Source organism: Talaromyces atroroseus (genome assembly GCF_001907595.1).
Source record: "Talaromyces atroroseus strain IBT 11181 chromosome Unknown scaffold_1, whole genome shotgun sequence".
Taxonomy (NCBI): domain Eukaryota; kingdom Fungi; phylum Ascomycota; class Eurotiomycetes; order Eurotiales; family Trichocomaceae; genus Talaromyces; species Talaromyces atroroseus.
In genome coordinates, this window is record NW_017971433.1 from 1,506,837 (window position 1) to 1,528,735 (window position 21,899).

Here is a 21,899-nt window from a genome sequence, read left to right on the forward strand (position 1 = left end):
CATTTGATTATCTAGTTCTTCCACGAGCGATTTACTGCCAAGCTATCTCATCAATCCTTCACCCCTTGCCTTCTGCATCAGATACCGCCATCTCTTCTATCTCTTCGGTGATTTGCGATGAAGAGCCGAATCTGAATCAACAATGGAGCACTTTGTCCCCAATGGGCGCTCCTAGAAAATCTCATCCATGCGGGACTTTTACTGAAGCTCGGACCAGGGAGAACCATCTGGTGGTAATGGGAGATATGCAAAGCCGAATCCGATGGGAACCATTATAAGTATTTTTTTGTTTGGCCGCAAAAAGATGTTCTGGCTGAGCACTTTGCAGCAGTTTCTTGTTTAACGCACGCTTATTCGTTGGATGTCGGTCCCGATACATGCGGTGCATTGCAAATTGATCTGGTTTTCAAAGCCTGAGCTTGGACAACATTACCGACGTCTCCGATTGAGAGTTGAGGGATACAAAGCGGACCCATGGTAAGCCGGTATAAAAGCAACATCACAGATAGATCGCAGGTTGTAGATCGGCTAGCTTTGCGAGAAGAGAGTGCTGACTGTCAGATTCATACTTTTCGGCCAAGATCTAGGTCGGCGACGAGTCTCATGTCTGGATCCTCACTAGTGGCGCCTGTTGTCTGAGCAAAGAATGGGGTTATAGCAATGTTAATCGTCGCTTCAAACAGTCGACCAACGACGGCACGTTTAAGCTCTTCCCCAGTCTGCCCGAAATCTGGAAACGCGTTCACTTCAAGGAGCCATGCGTTTCCTGTCGAGTCTATCAAGTAGTCCAGTCCGAAGAGCTCAAAGGCATTAGGCAGCGTTTGGAAGTGTACAAGCATCCCTCGAGAAGCAGCCTCGAATGTCTCCCCGGTGACCGCACATATTTGATCGAACACTGTGTTCTTCCATCCGGGCTCCAATCCAGGAACAAGGTCATCCAATGACCAGTAGCGTCTTACTGTGCCTTCTGCAGAGCTACCATTCTCTTGAAGACAAGTATTTGTCAAGTGTCTACTCAAATCTCGAACATCGTCTTCTTCTTCCCATGGTGCCTTATATGTCTTCTCTGCAAACAAAGCAAGCATCTCCCGGAACACGTATACCTTGAGAGATCCTACTGCAAGCACATAAGCACGAATATGGAATTTCCTTCCAGATGCTGAAGGTAGAAGAAGGGGTGGATGTATGTATGGTTGGGCAATAAAGTGCCGAAGTTGAGATGTCACAACCCCTTGGTCGTTCTTCGGATTTAATCTCGATCCTGATTCATCTTCTGTGGTGTCTTGGTTCTCGTCCTCATCTACCGTATCTTCGTCGACCTCCCACTCTTCGAATATTTCTTGGAGTTGGGCTTCACTGTTGAAAAGACGGATGCCCTGTCCCCGATCACTCATTCCCGGCTTCAAGATCCACCATTCCTTTTTGTCGTCTGGTTTCGTCTCGTTCAACTCCAGACTTTCACGCAGTTCGTAGGCTTCAAGTAAGGCCTCATCGAGAAATTCGGCAAAATCCAGCTCAAAGTCGAATGCTGGTTTAAAATGGGTTTTCAGAATGCTTTCAGGATATTTCGAAGTCCAGTTTGCGATAGTCGTGGAAAGGTAGTGCTTTCTAATGAGAGCTTTTCGAATCACGAAGGAATTCGTCAGAGACGTCAGCGGATGTGACATGATATGCTCAAAGTCAATGTCCTCGTAGGCTCGATACTGCAGCACCCGTTGAGAAGGATCGGGCAGTTCAGCTATTGACTTGATGATTGTGCAGCGACTTTTGTCCACAAGGACATTAAACAATTCTTCAAGTAAAGGCTGAACGTATTTATCTTCATAATTGAGAATGCAGTAAAAGTCGACGTTATCATTTGTTTTGAGTCTAGACAAAGTTATCAGAATTCAAGTCTTTCAGGCATAGCATGGCTGGTACAGGTACAAAAGTCTATAACTCTATGCCTCGGCCCTCCATAATTGCCTCTTAGTTATCAACATCCACTCACCCTAGCGTGATCTCTCCTTGAATGCCCGCTGCGTGCATAAAATTCGCTTTGAGGGGAGTGACACTAGTTTTTGTAAATGATATATTAGCAACATAGTATGCGATCTCATCTACCAATGACGTACCTTGTCAATCCCTCTTTTACTGTCCAGCCATCATTCCCAGGTTCACTCTCTTCCACGCTCCGGTAAACGTCTGTCAATCGGGGCGCCCATTTAAAGTGCTTGTGCTGTAGTAATGACTTCTTTTTCGGAACAGTTGATCCCTGCGAGGAATCCTCAGACAATTGGCCTTCGCTCTTTTCTCGTAAACTCTGCTCTTGAAGACCGGGCTCGTCGCCCGAAGCAGATGCATCAGTTGCCTCGAAGCAGCTCCCGGACGACCAGCGGTTGTCAAGCATATTTGTATATAAAATTTTGTTCTTGCTCATGCCGGGCTCGAGGGGCACATTCACTGTATATAAATCGACCGCTTTATCCCAATTGGCATGTAGGTATTCTATTATCCGCACTGAATGCTTGGACGCCTCCGCAATGACCACTGGATCGTGGTGCCTGGAGCTAAAGGCATATGAGAGCGCAATAGCTTTCTTGCCTGATACTGCAGCCTCCATAGCACCCCCTAGTGTCCCACTTGATAACGCGAAAAGAGCAGTTGTGTTTCTGCCGTAGTTGGGCCCGGAGACAACCAGGTCAATTGGCCCCCGGTCTTGGAAGTAGTGATATAGTCCGATCTGGACACAGGTGGCAGGCGTCGAATCAATCAACACCCATTCGTCTCCATCTTCGTCTTCGCTGCTCCGAGGCAGGGGGTGAACGGTGCCGTCATCTTGGTGTAGCGTTCCCGGGCGAAAATACGTAGGCTTCACAGATGCGCCTACGATGTGTGCTTTGCCAATCCATGACCGCTGTTGATTAGGAAGTATTACCGAGACCGTATGGCCAGCGCTTTCCAAGAAGTAAACCAATGAATGAACATAGGGAGACGATTGATTCGACGGAGGACCGTCGTCGTTTGTTACCTATACCGCGGGGTAATCGATTAGCAACGATGTTATGCCTCATGTAAGTTGCGATTTAAACACGGAAACACGCAGAGATAGGCGTTTATTATGAGATTTTTGCTTGAACGTACCAGAATATGCATTATGAGATTTTGAATTGTCCTTCAAAACAATCGAGGAGGCGCGGGGGAAAAAATTCAATGAAGTTGCGGGTAGCGCTAGATACGCCATCGATTTTCTCAGGCAAAAAAAAACTTGTGATTTGGCAGTCCCCGCTGCAAACGCATACACACATACGTGTCTGCGCCTCCAACACCAATATTGCACTATTATCAATCTGGATTGGTGGTCTCTTTGTACTTTTTTTTTTTTGACCCGATGATTCAGCTACGCAAGACAAGCAGTTTGGTGAAATCTGCCGATCATCTATATGTGATGGAGCGCGGGAACATAAGGCATAAAACATCGTCAATGGAAATATCGTGTACACGCTGCTATAACAATCCATAACTAGTATCATGATTCTGGCAAGTCAGACATGTGACTGCGGCGACGCTGGGCTCCCAGGATATTGTAGCCGTCAAATGCTGTCCCCCGCCCTGAATCGCTGTCATAACGGATCGCTCTGATCGATTCCGCCTCCTCCGTTTCGTTGTTAAGTGGAGCTATATTAGTTGTCTGCTCGATTTCTTCTTGCCTGGCTGCATCGTCTTCGTTCTTGATCGATGCCTCATCGTACTCCTCTTTGATAGGTGTATCGCCATCCTCCGTCTTCTCGCTCTTCATCCGGCGATCTCCCTCGACCCTCGACCCCCAGTACTGTGAAAGTAGTAGCCACACGATAGTGCTGGTAATCATAGAAACGGACCAGAACATGGAAGTAAAAGTAAAGAATGAGAGAAGCCTCCACCTGTACATCAACCACCTAGCACAGAAATCAGTACGCGTCCAAGTATTGCAATGATCAACTTACCTTAAGCCACTAAACTTGGCTAGAAATCTGACCTCCACGTCATATACCTGCATTTGCTCTCGACTTTGAATCTCTAGTCTCAGGCTACCAGGGACGTTACGCCAGCCTCTTGCAAATTCAATATTCTCAAACATTGGAACATGCAAAGTCTCTGCTTCTCGCTGCCAGCCAATCAAGTAGAGTGGCATACGAGCCAGCGTATGCGCCGTGTCCATAAGTGGAGAAGTATATGTGAGAATCGCCGGGCGCCTTGAATGCGCTATCAGTGATGTGGAAGTATTTGCACCCATCATTGAGCTCTGGGGAGGAGAAAGCAATGCTAAATCAAGCATGAAATTTCCCGCAGCAAGGTTTTCCGGAGTCCGTGGCAGTTTTAGCGATATGCTCACATCGTACTGTTGGAGAGAAACTAGGTCTGCACCGAGTGCAGTAATTCCCCACGGGTGCCCATCTCTTTACAACAAGTTAGATACTCAATTTTTGGCAAAGGGGGGTGCGTATATAATGATTGCGCCCACCCAAATTGAAGATGCACAACGCGCGTTAGCCCAACCTGAGGGACATAATTGATATAAAACACCCAATAAGCCACTGCTGCCGTACAGAAAAGCACTACAGACGTAATAAAGAATAGTATCACCCCTAAATACGTTTTCCCCGCCTGTTTGGAAAACAGAGCGCGAAAGGGCGTAGTAACGACACCCTATGTTTCTCACTTGTTAGTTTCGTCGGGGGGTGGGGGGTGGTAGTGAGTCAATTGACATGATTCTTTCTATTTGCACGTACCGCTGCTCGCCATACTGCTGTTGATCCCTCATCAGAGTAACTGCTCTTGTCATCGTCCATCGTCGCTGGTTGCGTGACAAATGAATAAGGGGTTGCTTTGTAGGAGTCTCGCAGCGCGTGGAGGAATTGAAGTGATGTCACCGGCACAGACTAAGCCGCTTTGGAATGCGGATCACATGCTAGAAAAACATCTATAAAACTATCCTGCACAGTAAATAACTTCGAGGTAAGTGAGACTGAAAATGACTGTCATGGCACAGATATCAGATTAAGATAATATCAACTAGTAAACTGAGAGAGTCCTATTATAATACATTTCATAAGAGACGACGCCCATGCAGTTTACATTCCCCCGTGGCAAGACCTAACCATCAAAAGACAACCCTAAGTCACATGAAAGGAAAGTGATCAAAACACCCAATCCATTAAATGCAAATCGCATAATGCTGTGTGGTGTTCTTTACTTTTGCCAGGGGACATTATCCACGTTAAATGAAGACCGAATGCGCCGTGGACGAAAGAAGAAACGCAGGCAAGAAATACCAACAACAAGAATGAACAAGACCCTTTTCCCCAAACGCCGCATGTTGGTTGCAATGAAATTCGTGACCCAGTCATCAACTTCCCCAAACTGTTGGGGAGGATATGTATGGTATTAGACGAATTAAGACAGAACTCGAGGGCTCTGTTGCTGAATGTGCTGAAGAAGCGCATCGAAGAGACGGCCAATCTGGGAAACGTTAGCGACATTCTTATAGATTCTAAGAATGAATGGATCGGGCTTACCTCAGGCGCTGCTTGTATGAACGGCAGTCTGAAGAATGTGTAGCTCCGGTTCTGGAGGAGCTCCTGGAGAGTGATGATCAAACCCCAAGGGTGTGGGCGATGGACAATAAGTCGTTCCAACAAGACCCGGATGATCTGCTGACGAATATCTGAGTCTTGTTGCTCAGAGTAATCGATTCCGAATAGCTGTAGGATGGCAAAGCTAAAATAGTAAGTGTGGCTATTGGGATATCGCAGTTGATTTGCCATTGCGCTTAGTAAATAGTACCGAGCCTCTGGATTAAGTACTTTGGCTAACTTGTCGATTAAGATCAGATGAGGCGACTCATCAAAAGCAGCTCGTGTGTTCCCTTTAGACGCACTAGATGCCACAGCATGCTGACCAATGTACAAAACAAAGGCGTTGATCAGAACAACATCGACATGGATAGGGGTCAGGAAGAGGCCGGTATCTTGATCGCCAGGCTTGTATAGAGCATCGCAGATTGATTGGATGACGCCATCGCTGACCGCATTGCTTTGTAGTGCCGAGTCAATTGTGCTCTTGATGTTTGCTTGTTGCAAAGGAGCAACAATATCGCCCGTGATTTTTGGAGCCTCTCGCATTTCTGAAAGTCGATCCAATTTCAGTCCTTCGCGGAATGGATCCGGAAGCTTGTGGAAAGACGACGGGTAAGCACTCAGAATGAGATTGCGTAGCTGAGCGCAATGAGCGGGAATGACGTTGCAGAATTGGAAGTGATTTTCTGCTACGAATTCTGGGAAGTCATGATGTAGGATCAAAAGAATTCTCAGCACACCCTTGTAGAGGTCTTTGGCCACGTAGGATACATTTCCTGGCTTCAACTGCTCGCCCATGTATGATAGCAAAACCTGCATGATTTCGCAATATGGTGCCCAGCCCTACAGCACCGTTAGTCAAAATTGAGTTAAAGTTGTTCGTTTGGGAGATACTAACCGCTTCATCACCCATGTTCAGCATGCCTGACATGAAAACGCGATGCGAGACCAGAGACAGCCAGCCATACACAAAAGTTGGAACATACTTGGGCTGTAGAGAGAGGAATCTACTAGCAAATGCGAACATCATGTCCTGGTGTTGTTCACTCAGGTGAAGCCCAGATAGGGAATATTCACAGAGAATGCTCGAGAAAAGCCTGAAGAAAACTCGCTGGTTGAATGCGTCGCCCCGCATGACTTGATGGTGATTAAGAACCAACACCAACAAAGAAAGAACAGAATCAAGATACGCGGGTTTGGAACCTTTGACAGCACCAGTTGTTTCACCTTGGAACTTAACAAGCAGTATAACCAACTTGGCAAGAGCATCGATGTACAGGAATGCCTCATCAAGACTGCCGTTGGGGTTTTGAGACTCGTGTTCAAACATGGCAACAGATATATCAACACTTAGCCGGAAGAACAAGGCTGAGTCTTCTTGGCTGTTCATCACCTGTCTATTGTGAAGATCCTTGAGGAAGGCCTGGAAGGTGCGGTCTGTAGCACCAGCAAATTTGTAGACACCTATCCATTCGCTGAAGATGTATTCCATTTGGTCGCGCTTCGCTCTTGCCTTGTCACTCAAGAAAGGATTGACAACCTCTGAAACCCCAGACTCACGTAGTTTGCGAATGATATCAGTGGCAACTGTGAGGTTTGGATCTTCAACAAGCCACTGATTCATTGCTTCCAGGCTGCCAGAGAAGTCCGATCTCAATGCGGAAGGTTCGTCATTGAACAAAACGCGGTCCATCAGATTTGCCAAAAGATCCAATGCACTGTTGTTCTTTTGAAGAATCAACTTGTTCAGTAGCATATCTACACGTCGGAGGTCAAGCAATCCGGCATCAATAAGAGCGACAGTGATTGGAACGTTGAACATGTGCTCATCATCAACATCGGAAAGTATCGCCCAAGTGTATCTTGCGACAATTGATGACATGTCGCATATCTTAGCAAGTAGGCTTACTAAAACCTCAACCTCTAGTGGGCTCTCCGTTTGAGAGTATAAACTAGTGCAAATTTTCAAGCATGTCAACCTCGCAAGATCTTCGCCGTTCGGAGACGTGATTATGGAGCGCAGGATTTGGTTGTAGTCTTGAATCACAACACTGTCTCGACCGAGGTCCTTGATGTGTTCCTCGGTAGCGCTTCGAGCGTCTTGTTGGAGTCCCGAAATGAGAATCTCCACTTTTTCACGTGGATTTTGGCTTTCGATAAACCCATTCAATTGGGACTGTGCGCTCATAGCTGAGGCTTGTTGTAGGCGGCCATCTTGTGGGGCTTGGGATGTCTGGTGAGGTACTGCTGGAGGCTCCGCGGGGGTAGAGAGGTTGGGTATGGCTGGATACGACTCCTGAAGAACATCAGGCAGCTGGCGGCCAGAATCCGTGGAAGCGTTCTGTAGATGACTTGTAGTTGGCCCTCTTGTTTGACGAGCGAAGTCTTCGTAAATTGCCAACTGTTCTTTGTTCAGACCACCGGGGATTTGGCGATACGGCTCAGGAATGAGCATTCCCCACCGATTCATAAGAGACGGATCGATGAAAGGCTCATTTGGCCTTGCCGCTCTGTGGCGACGACGTGCTTCTAATTGTGGTTCAATTATCTTCTCAATTTCGGGAACAGATTTCTCCTCGGCAGCCTTCTCCACAATTCCGCATGCTGCGTCAAGGTTATCATTGACACACATCAAGATAAGACCCTCCGGCATGGGCTGCTCGGAATATTCCTGCTGAATCATTCTTATATAGTTTGTCATGCTCATTTTCAAAGGTTCTTTGCACGTCACAAGAGCCAAACTGCCGGCTAGTTGTCGAACCATTGTCCTGGCGGCATGCCGGACTTTCTCTTCGTCTGGTTCCATGGCGTAGTCTTTTGAGATGAGTTGAACAGTAGATATCGAGGCGATAGCAATGGAACGTTCGACAACTGGTGTGATTATTTCAGCAATAGCACGCTCAACTGCGGTATGAACGATTTGGCGGAGAATGGTAGGGTCGATCATGCTACTTGCAGAAGACGGGAACACCAGAATCTTGTCGAGACTGGGAAGTGTCGATAGGACAGCGGCAGGAGAGAGTCTCTCGGTCCTGATACCTTGGTTGATGCTACCTAGAGACATGTCCTCCAACGCTTCCAAACCGTCGGGCAGATTAGCTGTTGACAAGACTTCTTCGCCTTGTTGTGAGCGGTCGCGGATGTCAGACGCTGGGTCGATAGACTTGTGGTCAAGGTCGAGGTCCTTGCAGAGCACCTCGATCTCAAACTTAAGATTGAGTTTCAGCTCAGCATAATGATACAGTTCTATCAAGAGGCCGATAATGTCCATTAACCATGGATTAGGAGGTTTGAAGACTGTCGACTTGGCAGCTTGGAGAAGCACTTTACAAGTGAATGGTATGACAACCATGAGGCGCTGATTATCATACCCTTCAATAAGCAGCTCTTTGAAATATATGTTCTTGTGCTTGATTGGCTTGTCTTTGGCAATCGTCAACAAACCTAGCCAAGCACCAAGGTTCTTCAAATGGCTACGCTCAGTTGAAGAGCTCACAGTCGAGTCTGCGTTTAACAAACGAATGGAACTGACGTAGGTTTCACGCAGGACTTCTGCCCATAGTTTCCGGTTACCGATAAGCTCCAAAAGGTCGAGGTACAGCTGTTGGAAATTTGGTTGCAACTTTGCACGTTGTTCGACGAGATAAGCAGCAAACCATTGGTAATGCTGGTCCCTGAGCACGTCTTTCAAGTCGCGCAGTTTATCCTCAATATTCTGTTCCGACACATTATTCAAAACAAAGAGAATCTTGTCCTGAACTTCCTCATCAGGGTCTTCGTAGATGTCCGGATGCAATGGTGGTCCGACATTCAGCGAGCGGAACGTGCGAGATAGATCATTTTCGTCCAAGCTACCATTCGTAATTCCTTGTCCCTCACCATTGCCATTGACTCTGCTCGAAGCAGCTTCGTCAGATGGCTGGTGTCCTTGTTCCATTAAGACTTCTTCGGCCTTCTGAGATATCGGGGTACCATGTAGACTTGGTATTTGTAACAGAAGATGGCAGAATCCCACCCATTCTGACAGCCGACTCACTAATTGTTCAATGGCCTCCACACCGAACTTGTACATAGGATCATGTGGTTGATGATCGCGAACTGCTTCCAGAATCATGCCGAGCCCAACCTTCAATGGGATACCATCAATAAGCCTAAAGTTTATGATACCCCCAAACATAACTGCGGTTTTTGTCAGTGCCTCCAAGGGATACTCATGATAACAATGGTATTCATCAATTAGTCCGTGGACCATGCAAGTGAACAGATCCTGCTCTGCCGGATCCCGTGATGTTTTATATCGCCGCATGAGTTCCAACATTTCGCGAAGAGAAAGTTCCTCATGATACATTCTACCAAAGAGCTCCTGCATCTTTTCGTCAATGCTTTTCGGGATCGCATTGCCTTTCTCTCCATTGGCATCGATGATTTCATCAAACCCTTCTCCGTAATTGATAAGTCGCGGATATGTTTGGACACAGATACGTTGAACAGGTGTCAAATTTTCACGATCGCCAACATACTCTTCCAGGATTGTAAGCAATGTATAGACTGTCTTGACAGCAAGACTGACCATCTGTGGGGCAGCTTGCTCCGGTCGATGCGCATGAAGTTCATCTTCAGCCTTGATACGGAGGAACTTGGACAAAAGACTGCCCATATCCATGGGGCCCTTTTGAGCAGCATTTCTTACCCAGGCTTCAAGATCAAAGTCCCCCTTTCGGTGTGCTAAAGAGGCAAGGTCGAGGGCAAGACCGTTCGCAAAGCTCAAAAGATACTCCAACCAGCCATATTCAACAGCGTTCTCGTAGATAGCAGCAGTGGAGGTTGGATCTTGGGTAAACATGGTGAAAAGTTGCTCTGCAAGCCACTGCCTATCTTGCTTCCATACACCGTACAAAGCGAGCTGGAAGCCTTCTTCTTGTCTGAGTATAAAGAAAGCTAGTGTGCGCAATACCAGGCTTTGTTGAATGGTTGTCCACGGTTGTGAAACTGCGAGAGCAGAGAGCAAAAACACCGGCAGGTCTTGCGATAAAACAATTTTGATCAGTGGGGCGCTCTCTGGAGAATTCCAAGATGCTTGGGAGAATAAAGCCAAATCGAAAATTGCCTTGATAGCATCAAGGGATCGAACTGGTGACTTCTCTGCAAGCTCTGCCTGCATTCGTACAGCATCAGGAGCGTCCTCAAACAGGTCCTCGGGAAAGGATGGCCGAAAGTTAGGGATTTGTGACGGGTCAACATGTGAAGTTAGGTAAGCTGTCAGAAAAGAAATCTGAGTCTGTCTATTCTTCCAGTCACCACCCCACAGCTTCTGAATATCCAGACTAGGATCGTCGCCTGCGATACTCAGCAATGCTGTATATAGCCTAGAAAACTGACCCGATGTAATCCTCAGGGATTCTCGGTCAAAGACACGCAAAACAAGAGTCCAATTGATGGGCTTGTCGCCATACTGTGACCTGGCGGCGTGCAAGAAATTCTCCAAGGAATATTGTTGGGTATATTGCGACAAAATCATAAAGAGCATGGCATTTCCAATATTTTCTTCGCTCCAACTCTCAGAAGCCAAGAGTTCGTTCACAGCCTCTGGGGAAGCGGTTGCTTTGGGCCCTCGGGAGTGAAGCTGTCGAATGATGGACAATCGCGGGCCACCAAAATCCAACATTTGCAGTCCATTGAATACGTCCAAAGGAAGCTCAACTCCCTGGTTCCGGTAGCGCATAGTTGCGGCCTGAACAAGTCGACTCTTTACTTCATCGTCGAAGTTTCGTGGGGGGAATAGTATAAAACGTTCAATGGTGAGCCCAAGATACGCAGCGCTGAAATCTTTCGTTGTCTCGGTTGGGTTCAACAAGCTATGCAAGAAGTGAGGAACGGCGTTCGTCAATATAGCATCGGCTGCAAATATGTTAGTGAAATGAAAGTCCAAGGTACGTTCAAGCGACAGTACCTTTTGCCCGTAAATCCGACCTGCTTGCAAATTTAAAAGCCAAAGCAATAGATACCTTGACAATTGCATCAAGTTTGAAATGATCAAGGAATGTCGATAGGTCAAAATCACGAAAAATGTCGCCTTCCGAGGAGTCAATGGTCTCTGCAATTTTCTGCGCTTGATCTATGTCCTGGGACACTTTTTGCATCTCTTGGACGAGAAGTGGATAGTTTCCCGCATTTTCAACCACCTTGTTAATTCCGGGAAAAATTTGAGGAGCGTTGCCTGTAAGTAGGCGGCGGAAATATTTCGAGAAGACTTCCATACCGTTGGAGTCGACGAGCTGGAAATTATTGAATAGTTAGCAAATATGATGTTAAGTTTGAGACAGTCCACATAGGCAACTGGAACTCACTTTATGAATCTGAGCCGCTTTGGTTTCCCACTTCTCTTTTCCTTCCTTGTCTGTAATAGAATCGAGGAGGAGGAAAACTTGAGCTATCGATATCTTTGTCAGGGAAGATTGACTAGAGCTCACAGCAGAACCTGGTTTGTCTGATGGGAACCCAGTCGGGGAGTTCACCGTTGGACCAGATAACAGCGGAGAGAAGTTGACACCTCTAGAGGATCCCAACCCACCTCCTCCCCAACTTCCTCCTCCTCCTGAGACGTTGCCGGCAGCAGAAGCCAGATGAGCGCCCGCGGAGGGTGTAATCGCCCTGGATTTAGGGGGAGAAGAAAGGGAATGTGCGGAGTGCGTCTGTGGGTGAGAGCCAGCGTGTTGAAAGGCAAAAGCTGAGGGAGTACCTGCTGGGGATGGAGGTTTGCGAGTAGAGCGGGTGCCCGAATTCTGGACACCTGAGAAGGGAGAGGTAATGGGTGAAGCCGTTGAAGACGAGATGTTGCTAGTGGAGAGCGGAGTCAAGCCGCGACGCAGACCCGACTGTGAGCTCGGGGCACCCCAGACTGACTGTTGGGATCTCGAGGACCTCGCAGATGAAGACTTCTCGGTGCCAGAAGCAATCGATGACTGGGCGGAAGGGGAGGGAGGACGGAATGTCATCTAGGAGACGCGATCATTTGACCTACCACTGCTCGACAGAATTTGATCCTTCGCTGGTGGGGGGAACGTTCGCCAGGTCCAGCAGAGCTGGATTGTGAGTTATTGGGGCGTAGTAGGAATTCTGGGGATCTCCTATCACGGCTAAAATGGGTGATCTGGAGTCAAGAGGTGCTGGTGAGTTTGGGGAATTTTGATCGAGTGTGAAGACTCCGAGAACTGGCGATTAGGCGGCGGGTCGAGCCTGAGCACGCCTAACCCGATCAGGCGGCACCCCAGTCACGTGAACAGGATTCGACTTTCGACAGCTGCCATCTTCTCCAGCTTAGCAAACACGCCTCTCGTTTTGCTAGTGATAGTCACTTTTCATGCTCCTCGAGGCACCTCACTAGTTACACTTCAGGAAATATGCTATCCTCACTGCTATCGACAGTCCATCGATCCTACAGAGTTTGTATGAGTCTTGACGTCAGCATATCAGAGTATATCTAATAATTAAAATAACAACTAGTTTCTTTCTCCCTACATTGGTAGCTTGGGCAATGCTAAATATGATTACCACGGAGTGTTGATTAACGCCATCCTGTGGTTGGTGTACCTACGTATATATGTGTACGATATTCATATATGGAAGACCCTAACAAATGTCATCAATGACCCCCCATACATCATAAGTCTCTTTGATAACCTATTACAGCAAAGAGAATCGCTCGGTTCCCCTCTCAGTACAGAGGGCCCGGTGTTTATCTGAATACTCATTGGTAAATAAAGAATCCGCGCGGATTTAGGGAGATAAAACCGACCGCGATGTCCTCAGATTCGGCGTTACTTACTAACTCCACTGATTGGCCAGCCCAAGCATCCATGGTTGAACCTATAAATCCAGGGCAATGGATCGATGTTAACGAAGAAATCTCCCTTCAGCAGCTCGAAAATCTAACAGACTTGCACCCTATACATAAGAAAAAGAAAGATGCCTCAGCTTGGCGACAGAGAAGTAGGCCCCATTGGGTATGGTCTGATGGGATTGACCTTGCGAGCGAAACCATGCTCACAGGAACAAGCATTCGCGGCTATGCGTGCCTCACTCGAAAATGGCTGTACGTAGGCTCGCCCTATCTTTGGCTTCCATGCCTGTCGTTCCGCATATTTCACTGCCAGGCTAACCTTCAGCATGGTTTCAGGCAACTTTTGGAATGGTGGCGAGTTCTATGGACGGCCCGATTACAACAGTCTGGTGCTTCTAGAAAGATATTTGGAGAAGTACCCCAAAGATGCCGATAAATTTGTCTTAAGCATCAAGGGTGGTTTGAACCCTAAAACACATCGTACGGACGGCACACCGGAGAATACGCGTCGGACTCTCGACGACACTATTTCCCAGCTCAAGGGCCGCAAGAAAATCGACATTTTCGAATTCGCTCGCCGAGACCAAGATGTGCCGATGGAAGTTACCTTTGATGTTATGAATAAGGAATACGTTCAGACTGGTAAAATCGGAGGCATCTCACTTTCCGAGGTACGAGCCGACACGATCCATGAAGCTGTCAAGCATATCAAGGTTCTCGCCGTAGAGGTCGAACTCTCACTGTAGGTTACATGCTGTGGCATTTCTTGGCTACTGGCTGACGCTGACTGGGCAACAGTTTCTCTACTGATGTCTTGGAGAATGGCGTTGCGGCCGCGTGCGCCCAATATGGAATCCCGCTCGTTGCCTACTCGCCAATTGGCAGAGGCTTGTTGACGGGCCAAATCAGGAAGTTCGAAGACCTCCCAGAGGACTCGTCGATGCGCAATTACCCTCGCTTTCAACCGGGCAACTTTGAGATTAACCTGCAGCTGGTCCATCAGGTTGAGAAGATAGCCGAGAAGAAGGGCTGCACAGCGGCACAGCTCGCCATCAATTGGACCAGGGCTCTATCTAGGCGTCCCGGGATGCCAACAATTATCCCCATACCCGGCGCCACGACGGCAGCGAGGGTAGAGGAGAACAGCAAGCTGATTGACCTCACGGATGAGGAGATGGCACAGATTGATGAGATCTTGGCTAAGTTCACAACAGCTGGCGCGCGCTACCCTGCTGGCATTCCAACAAACACTTAGCATAAGTCAAAGGAAATAGGCTATTAGTGTCGATTTCAGGAAGCAGCCTCGAAAAGAACAGTACATAGCTACAGGGTAACGGGAAACATGTTATATACAGTACTTACCTAGCTACACGAATAAGGTCCATACGGCCCCAAACAGTATTGTCGCATCCGCATATCTACATAGGTATCATGCTATTGATGTAGTAGACACTAAGCGCAAAGTCTAGCAGATCTCACTCATGGACAGCTCATGATTAGACAACTGAATTGACGCATAACAAGCGCACAGACAATTCTTGTGCCTGGAAGCCTGTTGTGCACCATCGACTCCGTCGCAGATCAGGTCTGGAAACTCGAAGCCGATGCTGGTCAATCATAGAGCGAGCGATGCGTAGATCTAAACTTGAATGTTAGGCAAAGCTGTTGGTAATACGCGAATGGCTGTCACCTCCCGAGATATCCGTGAGCTATAAGCTGTAATGTAACCAACATCCACAAGAGAGAGGATGTATTTTGAACGACGAAAGCGCGATAGGTTCTATCTAGATGTAGTTGTAGGAAAGAATAATACGAGCAAATGTGGCGCTAAGTTGGATGCGGTTAGCATGTGCTATCTGGCAAGTGGTTGCCCCGAGAGACGTGGGCGGTAAACATCAACTTCCAAGTTATCGACCCCTTCCAACCTTTTGGACTCCAACCCACTTCTTCGGCTCTGGGCCTGGACTTATCACCATATACCTCACGATTTTAACGACTGTTTATTGTCCAAGCATTGTTTATTTGTATTTTTGTTTATTATTTCACAACAACCGTCCCTTCATTTGGTCTTCTTTCCTCTTAAACTATCCCCTAACGGGTTATTCGAGCACACGCTGGTCGAAGCTCCGAAAGAAAAAAAAAAGTCTCCTTGATACAGAAATATAAACTCAGTCACAATGCCCGGCACCATGGTGGATGGGCCAACAGTGTCGATGTCGTGTAAGCACGATGTTATCATCCTTGGATTTAATGAGATTGCATGCTGACCTCCACGGTTAGTTGCCAACAACTTCTGGGGCAAAGACGACGCCGGTGTGATCCCTTTATTGGAACGCATGCACAATGCTAAAATTACGTGTGATGAAATAAAAGCCTTCTACAATAGTAAGTTTTATGTTTGTGTGATGATGAGGTCTTCGAAGACTAAAATATATAGCTCGCGCCGCAATTGAGGATGAATACGCACGAAAATTGCTCGCACTTTGCCGCAAGTCACTTGGTTCTAGCGAGACTGGTACCTTACGTGTATCACTGGATGTCGTCCGTGGCGAGACAGAAGCCATTGCAAAGGCACATGCCGCTATATCACAGCAGATGAAAGGTGAACTGGAAGAGCCCCTAGCAGCGTTTGCCGGTGGTATGAAAGAACGACGAAAAATAGTCCAGAATGGCATTGAGAGACTACTCAAAATTAAAAATCAGCAGACACATACAGTTAATAAGGTTCGTCAACATTGAGATCCATGGATGCTGACGCGAAGTACCAGCAGCTAATACAAAGGAATAATTAGACAAGAGACAGATTCGAGCAAGATTGCCTGAGAATTAAGGGTTACTTGGCTCAAGGCCACATGGTCATGGGACAAGAAGAGCGGAAGAATAAAGCCAAACTTGAAAAGACACAAATTCAACTTGCCTCTAATAGTAACGAGTACGAGGCAGCAGTGAAGTTGCTTCAAGAGACGACTGGCCGCTGGAATAAAGAGTGGAAGTCTGCCTGTGACGTGAGTTATTGCCTCATGATAAGGATCCTGTCAATCGCTAATGTGGCTATAGAAATTCCAAGATCTTGAAGAAGAAAGACTTGATTTCACAAAGAGCAGCCTGTGGGCTTATGCAAACATTGCCTCGACTGTATGCGTCAGCGACGATGCGGTATGCTATAGGCCTTCCCTCATCTCACACGAAATGTTGACTAACATACCATCTAGGCTTGTGAAAAGATTCGGGTTTCATTGGAGAATTGTGAAGTAGAGAAGGACATTGGCAGTTTTATCAAAGAACGCGGGACCGGACAAGAAATACCAGATGCACCCAGATTCATCAATTTTTGCCGTGGAGACATTAATGACGCCAGCTCAGAAGCTTCGGACGACGACAATTATTCTGTTGCACAGTTTCAAAGAGCAATAAATCCTGCCTTCCGGAGCTCCTCACCCCAACCATCAACCTACGAATCCCATCATGATCCTAGCTCAGAACTAGCTGCCGAGATGGGCCTTCCCAGTGTTTCAGCACCAGAATCTAGAGAGAATACGGCAACTGCTCAGAAATCTAGCTCTCACCCAATGCCGTCACAAAGTCAGCCCGTTCAGCCCGCTCAACCTGCTCAGCCTGTTCAGCCTGTTCAGCCTGTTCACCCTTCTCCTCTGGATGTTCGACGTGGCAGTCAGGTGCCGCCGAATTACAATCCAAGCCAGCATGGTGAAATCGGAAATGTCCCTCATAACTCCTACCCGACAGACGGGATGACAATGTTTTGTCGCACTGGACCTCCTTCTGAGCGCAGCTCCGCGGGGAGCGTATATCGGCCTTCGAGCCGAGAGGACAGTCAAAGTGACATCTCGAATCCTACTTCATTCTCTAGCCAAGAGCCTCTTAGCGGCAAGCAATCTCCAACAAAACCGACCAATGGCGTTTCGTTGCCGGGAATGACTCCAGAGAAGCAAATTCAGAAGAAACGAAGCGCTTTCTTCAGTAACAGCCCCTTCCGTCGTAAGAGTCGCCACGACAAAGACCGTCAATCTCGGTCCTACTCTCGCAGTCCGACAAAGCCAACGTACAAGCAGCCATCGCCCGAAGACCCTCGTTCTGCCAGTCCGGAACCGGTAGACCCTCGTGCTAACTTCCAGCTCAATGTTGGAAACAATGTATTCGATGTGGCTTCACCAGACAAGAAGCCAGCTCAGGCATCGAAGCCAGCAGAAGATGATCTTGACCCGATTGCTAGAGCACTTGCTGACCTTAAAGGGGTGGGGAAGCCTTCTGTAGGTCGGGTCTCGGCGGACCGCTATCATGGCATAGCAACTCCAGTACCATCGGCTTCAAGTTCTGCGTATGGAAATGCTGGCACCGCAGATGCACCACCTCCCTCTTACAATGAACCTCCTGCAAAGCGACTTGACGCACCACAGCCAGCATTCACGGCAGCTCAAATGCAAAAGACAACTCAGAAATACGTTGGCAAAACTCAAAATATGTTCGGAGCATCCAATAATCCTCAGCGAACACCCACAAGAGCTCAAGCCCCAGTGCAAGACGTGCCACGGGCTCGATCTCCGGCTCCAACACTCAGAAGAAGCGCCAGTCCTCAACCTTCACCAATAAATACGCGTGTCAGCCAATACAATAGTGGAGGTGGAGCCCCCAGAGGGGGTTCAGCGCATAGCCCAACTCCTTATCAGGCAAAGACATACAGCGTTCGGAGCACCCAATCTCCTTCTTCTAATACTCGACCTGGTAGCGACCGCGGATACTCTCCACAGCAATACTCTCGACATGCATCTCCTGTTGAAGCTGCTCGTCCAGTGTCACCACGCCCCGCATTTACGCCGCAGCAATACTCTCGACATGCATCTCCTGTTGAAGCTGCTCGTCCAGTGTCACCACGCCCAGCATTTACGCAGCAGCAGTACTCTCGACATGCATCTCCTGTTGAAGCTGCTCGCCCAGTATCGCCCCGCCCTTCATTTGCGCAGCAGAATCGGCCCGCAAGTGCTAATGGAATGGAACTCCAGCTCTCCGGGGGCCAAGTAGAATCCTACAGAGGCGGTTACGATACATATGGTGGTAGTGGACGAGAAAACAACGGCCGACCCCAGTCCGTGTATTACGGCAACGGTCCAGACCCTGTTTCGCGATCTCGCAGCAAGAGCATTGCTGTTGCTGAACCAGTTCGACCATACAGCCGCGATGGTCGTCCCATATTGCATTATGGTAAGTTAAATACATACCATAAGTACATTATCATAACTAGAATTCCATACTAACTCTTCTCTCCTGCAGCACGTGCCTTGTACAGCTACACGGCCGCTATTCCCGAGGAGCTCGGGTTCTCCAAGGGGGACATCCTTGCAGTTTTGCGATTGCAAGATGATGGATGGTGGGAAGCAGAGGTTACTACAGGGCGCGGCCATCCTGGCTTGGTTCCTAGCAACTATTTACAGAGTATCTGATGGGCTCCGAAAATTAGCCAGCAGTGATTCCGCTTAATCCTTTCAATCTCGCTGATGTGGCTGGCTTTTTGCATATCTCTTCGTTTTTGATATAATCAGTTTTTCGGTTTTGCGCACTCTCGCACGATTTATTGATGGTCGATGTAAATTCTTTTTCTGCTTGTTCGATGAATATGTGATTTCACCTGAGTGTAAACTTGTGAGCGAGCGACTTTACCTCTTTTCCTGTGTGATTTTCTTTTTCTTTTTTCGTCTCTTGATGTTTCCGTTTCATTTTTCAACCTTTTTCTTTCCCGTTTCTTCCCCCTGACTTTATGATGCACGTTACCCCTTTGTTTTCATTGCTCTAATTATGTCTTTAACTGCCTCTTTTTAACTGTGTTGTCGATACTTTACCTTGATTGAAGAGATGATATGATGGTTCCACTTCCCCTTTGTTTGTGATGTAAATAAATGGTATATGATAAGATTGAACGAAAAACAACTTTCAATTCATTTTTAATATGACAGACATAGACTACTTCAAGAATATGAGCGTTGTTTGTATTTACAGTAAGTTGCAGCAACACATGTAGTGAAAGTAAAACCTGCCAATCAATCTTGCCTCGCCAGGGATGTACATGCACGGAAGGTAAAAAAAGGGGTTCTATACATTTTATAACAACCGAAACCAGGAATTCAATTAGCCACAAGTCGCGGCGCTGTCGACGGTAACCAGGGGGGATGATAGGTATTAAATAAATATTTATAATGAATAGAAAGAAAGTATCATACGCAGTAGGTAGGCGCTCAAGTTTCTGGCGAGAAAAATGTCAAGCGAAGTATTATGCAGATGGGTGATGGGTGAAGTATTCCTTCTGCTTATTCATCGTCCACGAAAGAATTTGCTAGACGTCCAAAGATAGGCACTTCGTAATGCTCAAGAGAGTCGACTGGATTCGACGAGATGTCAATGAATTAGCTGGTTGACCATGCATGCATAGATAGGTCCATGCATCATTCACGTACCATCTCGATAAGCATGTAGGCTCAAAAAGGCGATCAAAGCGAGATCGCCAATAAACATCAGCCAGGAAATGAAGCTCGACCAGGAGAAGACGAGATGCAGGACCTGGATGGAATGAGGTTAGGTTAAGGTTGGAATGGAATGGGTTAGGCTGGAGACGAACAAAAATCGCACTGAACAGCATGCTTGACTGCCATGCATGGAATCTATGTTTCTGTCAGCCATATATTCCTTCTGATGCACCATCACTGGGCCTCTGTTGAACGTCGATATGGAATATAGAAGAGGTGTTTTCTGTCCCGTACCTCACGTAGTCACTCTTATGCTCTAACAATAACAAAAGCACACCTCCAGCCGGCGGTAGCAGCAAATACGCAATCATCGCCTCATAATCCAGCCTCAATGGCAAACTGGTCTCGAACGCGTCCAGATCGGCTCGTCCGCCGTATCCTTGATAATGGTGGTGCTGGCTCTCGGGGTCCGTGGTGTTTCCGAACCCTGTCGTCCATGAAGCTGCAGACTGGTCTTGCTGTTGCTGCTGGTGATATCCATAGCCACCGGAAGATTGGTACGGAGGGGGGGCTGACTGATGTGGTTGATTATGATGCGTTTGCGACGGGGACTTGGAGCGGCTATTCGATGGATCCGCGAACGGGGGAGGAGGGGAGAGAGCCCTCTCGACCTCGGGGGATTCGTCTTGATACGGAGCGAAGTTCATGGTCCTTTATACTGCGCTTGGTACAAGCTCAGGAGCTCACGAAGCTCAGGAAGCTCCCGCGATGCGGCTGATAAGCGCTGGAGAGATGGGCGTGACGTCTGATTGGCCCACCGCGCGGACTTTGTTTATATGCATGCTTGCAGTCTACTTCTCACCTGGGCTGCTACCACAATCTCGCAAACTAACGCTTACATTGGATAAGTACATGCTCTGTATGGTATTATACGGGGTATCATTTTGTTGTTGTCTGTTTTCCGCTGACAGAAATCTAAGGTTTACCGCGTCCACGGGTGACGCTGGATCCCCGCGCAATGCCACTCACTGGTCGTCGCGTGGCTGCCGCCGAACCGGGTCGTGCTGTTTTCGTCGCGGTGCTGGTCTTCGAAGCAGAGACACTCGGGGTCCTTCCCAATCCCCCACGCACCGCCCTGCCTCTGACTGTGCCACGGCCTCTACCAGCCGCCGCTGTGCCAGCTGCTCGCGCTTTCTCCTCCTTTTCCGCCTTGCGTGCGGCGGCTTCGCGACGCTCCTGGAGCTCCCGCTCTCTCCGCTCAGCTGCCTGCTGTTTCGCCGCTGCTTCGCTTTCCATTTCGGCGATGTCGTGAGAAGCGCCTTGCCATCGGGGATCCAGGAGTAGTCTTTGATTATGTTCTGTCTGGGATAATATCCTGGTCCAGGTATTCAGTAGCGTCGACGCCGAGTCCACCGTACGCGAGACCGTCTGTATTCCGTCAGCCGCTGTTTCGCGTGTCAGTCGATAGAGGCACCGTAGAAGCATACCTCCATGTTTCCCTTGGCCCTTTCAAGGCTCGCCAGGACCCCTTCAATAGCTAGGTTGACATTCCTCACTGTCTGCAATTCGTTACGGAGTGCGATCTCTCGGGCTTCTTGCTGATCCAGCGAGGGAGTGGTCTCGCGATTCTGCGTTCTCTCTGCGGACGAGGCGGCGGCTGGTGTTGTGCGGCGCTGGGACGGCGAGGCCCAGTCCTTGTCTGATAGTTGCAGCCGGTCCATCTCGTCCGTGGCACTCGGGGCAGCCATATTGTGCTGTATATGCAGAATTCCGAGGGAATGAATCTTAGATGCCTAAAAATCAACAGCGGGGCAAATCGGCACGGCCAATCTGGGTCGCGGAGGGGTCTCGAGCCTTGCTCAGATTTGGCTAGACTGGCCAGTGTATATAGAGCAAATATCGAAGAGGCCAAAGAGTTTACTATCAAGCATCACTGACTGCTGTTGTGCATTTCAACGTGTCGGCGCGTTAGTGAGGCCGCGGTGGGGC

The 21,899-nt window shown here is 48.1% G+C and overlaps 7 protein-coding genes across 7 annotated transcripts; 2 read left to right on the forward strand and 5 right to left on the reverse strand.

The window, feature by feature from the left end:
• Positions 1-563: 563 nt before the first annotated feature.
• Positions 564-3,135, reverse strand: UA08_01602 (hypothetical protein; the record flags this gene model as incomplete). The annotated part of the gene is made up of 4 exons (XM_020261284.1): positions 564-1,869; positions 1,991-2,053; positions 2,115-3,010; positions 3,124-3,135. The coding sequence occupies 4 exons, from the start codon at positions 3,133-3,135 to the stop codon at positions 564-566; spliced, it is 2,277 nt and encodes a 758-aa protein (XP_020123260.1).
• A 373-nt stretch (positions 3,136-3,508) lies between these two features.
• Positions 3,509-4,804, reverse strand: UA08_01603 (hypothetical protein; the record flags this gene model as incomplete). Its single annotated transcript, XM_020261285.1, has 3 exons — positions 3,509-3,917; positions 3,966-4,418; positions 4,752-4,804. 3 exons carry the CDS (start codon positions 4,802-4,804, stop codon positions 3,509-3,511), a joined length of 915 nt encoding a protein of 304 aa, XP_020123261.1.
• A 611-nt stretch (positions 4,805-5,415) lies between these two features.
• On the reverse strand, positions 5,416-12,592 carry UA08_01604 (hypothetical protein; the record flags this gene model as incomplete). The annotated part of the gene is made up of 5 exons (XM_020261286.1): positions 5,416-5,481; positions 5,538-6,440; positions 6,496-11,495; positions 11,548-11,872; positions 11,945-12,592. The coding sequence occupies 5 exons, from the start codon at positions 12,590-12,592 to the stop codon at positions 5,416-5,418; spliced, it is 6,942 nt and encodes a 2,313-aa protein (XP_020123270.1).
• A 970-nt stretch (positions 12,593-13,562) lies between these two features.
• On the forward strand, positions 13,563-14,692 carry UA08_01605 (hypothetical protein; the record flags this gene model as incomplete). The annotated part of the gene is made up of 3 exons (XM_020261287.1): positions 13,563-13,689; positions 13,774-14,179; positions 14,236-14,692. 3 exons carry the CDS (start codon positions 13,563-13,565, stop codon positions 14,690-14,692), a joined length of 990 nt encoding a protein of 329 aa, XP_020123271.1.
• A 922-nt stretch (positions 14,693-15,614) lies between these two features.
• UA08_01606 (hypothetical protein) lies at positions 15,615-18,893 on the forward strand (the record flags this gene model as incomplete). Its single annotated transcript, XM_020261288.1, has 7 exons — positions 15,615-15,657; positions 15,718-15,822; positions 15,875-16,161; positions 16,230-16,442; positions 16,495-16,593; positions 16,650-18,654; positions 18,724-18,893. The coding sequence occupies 7 exons, from the start codon at positions 15,615-15,617 to the stop codon at positions 18,891-18,893; spliced, it is 2,922 nt and encodes a 973-aa protein (XP_020123272.1).
• Positions 18,894-19,754: 861 nt separating this feature from the next.
• UA08_01607 (hypothetical protein) lies at positions 19,755-20,617 on the reverse strand (the record flags this gene model as incomplete). The annotated part of the gene is made up of 4 exons (XM_020261289.1): positions 19,755-19,780; positions 19,902-20,004; positions 20,063-20,105; positions 20,205-20,617. The coding sequence occupies 4 exons, from the start codon at positions 20,615-20,617 to the stop codon at positions 19,755-19,757; spliced, it is 585 nt and encodes a 194-aa protein (XP_020123273.1).
• A 268-nt stretch (positions 20,618-20,885) lies between these two features.
• Positions 20,886-21,658, reverse strand: UA08_01608 (hypothetical protein; the record flags this gene model as incomplete). Its single annotated transcript, XM_020261290.1, has 2 exons — positions 20,886-21,338; positions 21,398-21,658. 2 exons carry the CDS (start codon positions 21,656-21,658, stop codon positions 20,886-20,888), a joined length of 714 nt encoding a protein of 237 aa, XP_020123274.1.
• Between the last annotated feature and the right edge of the window lie 241 nt (positions 21,659-21,899).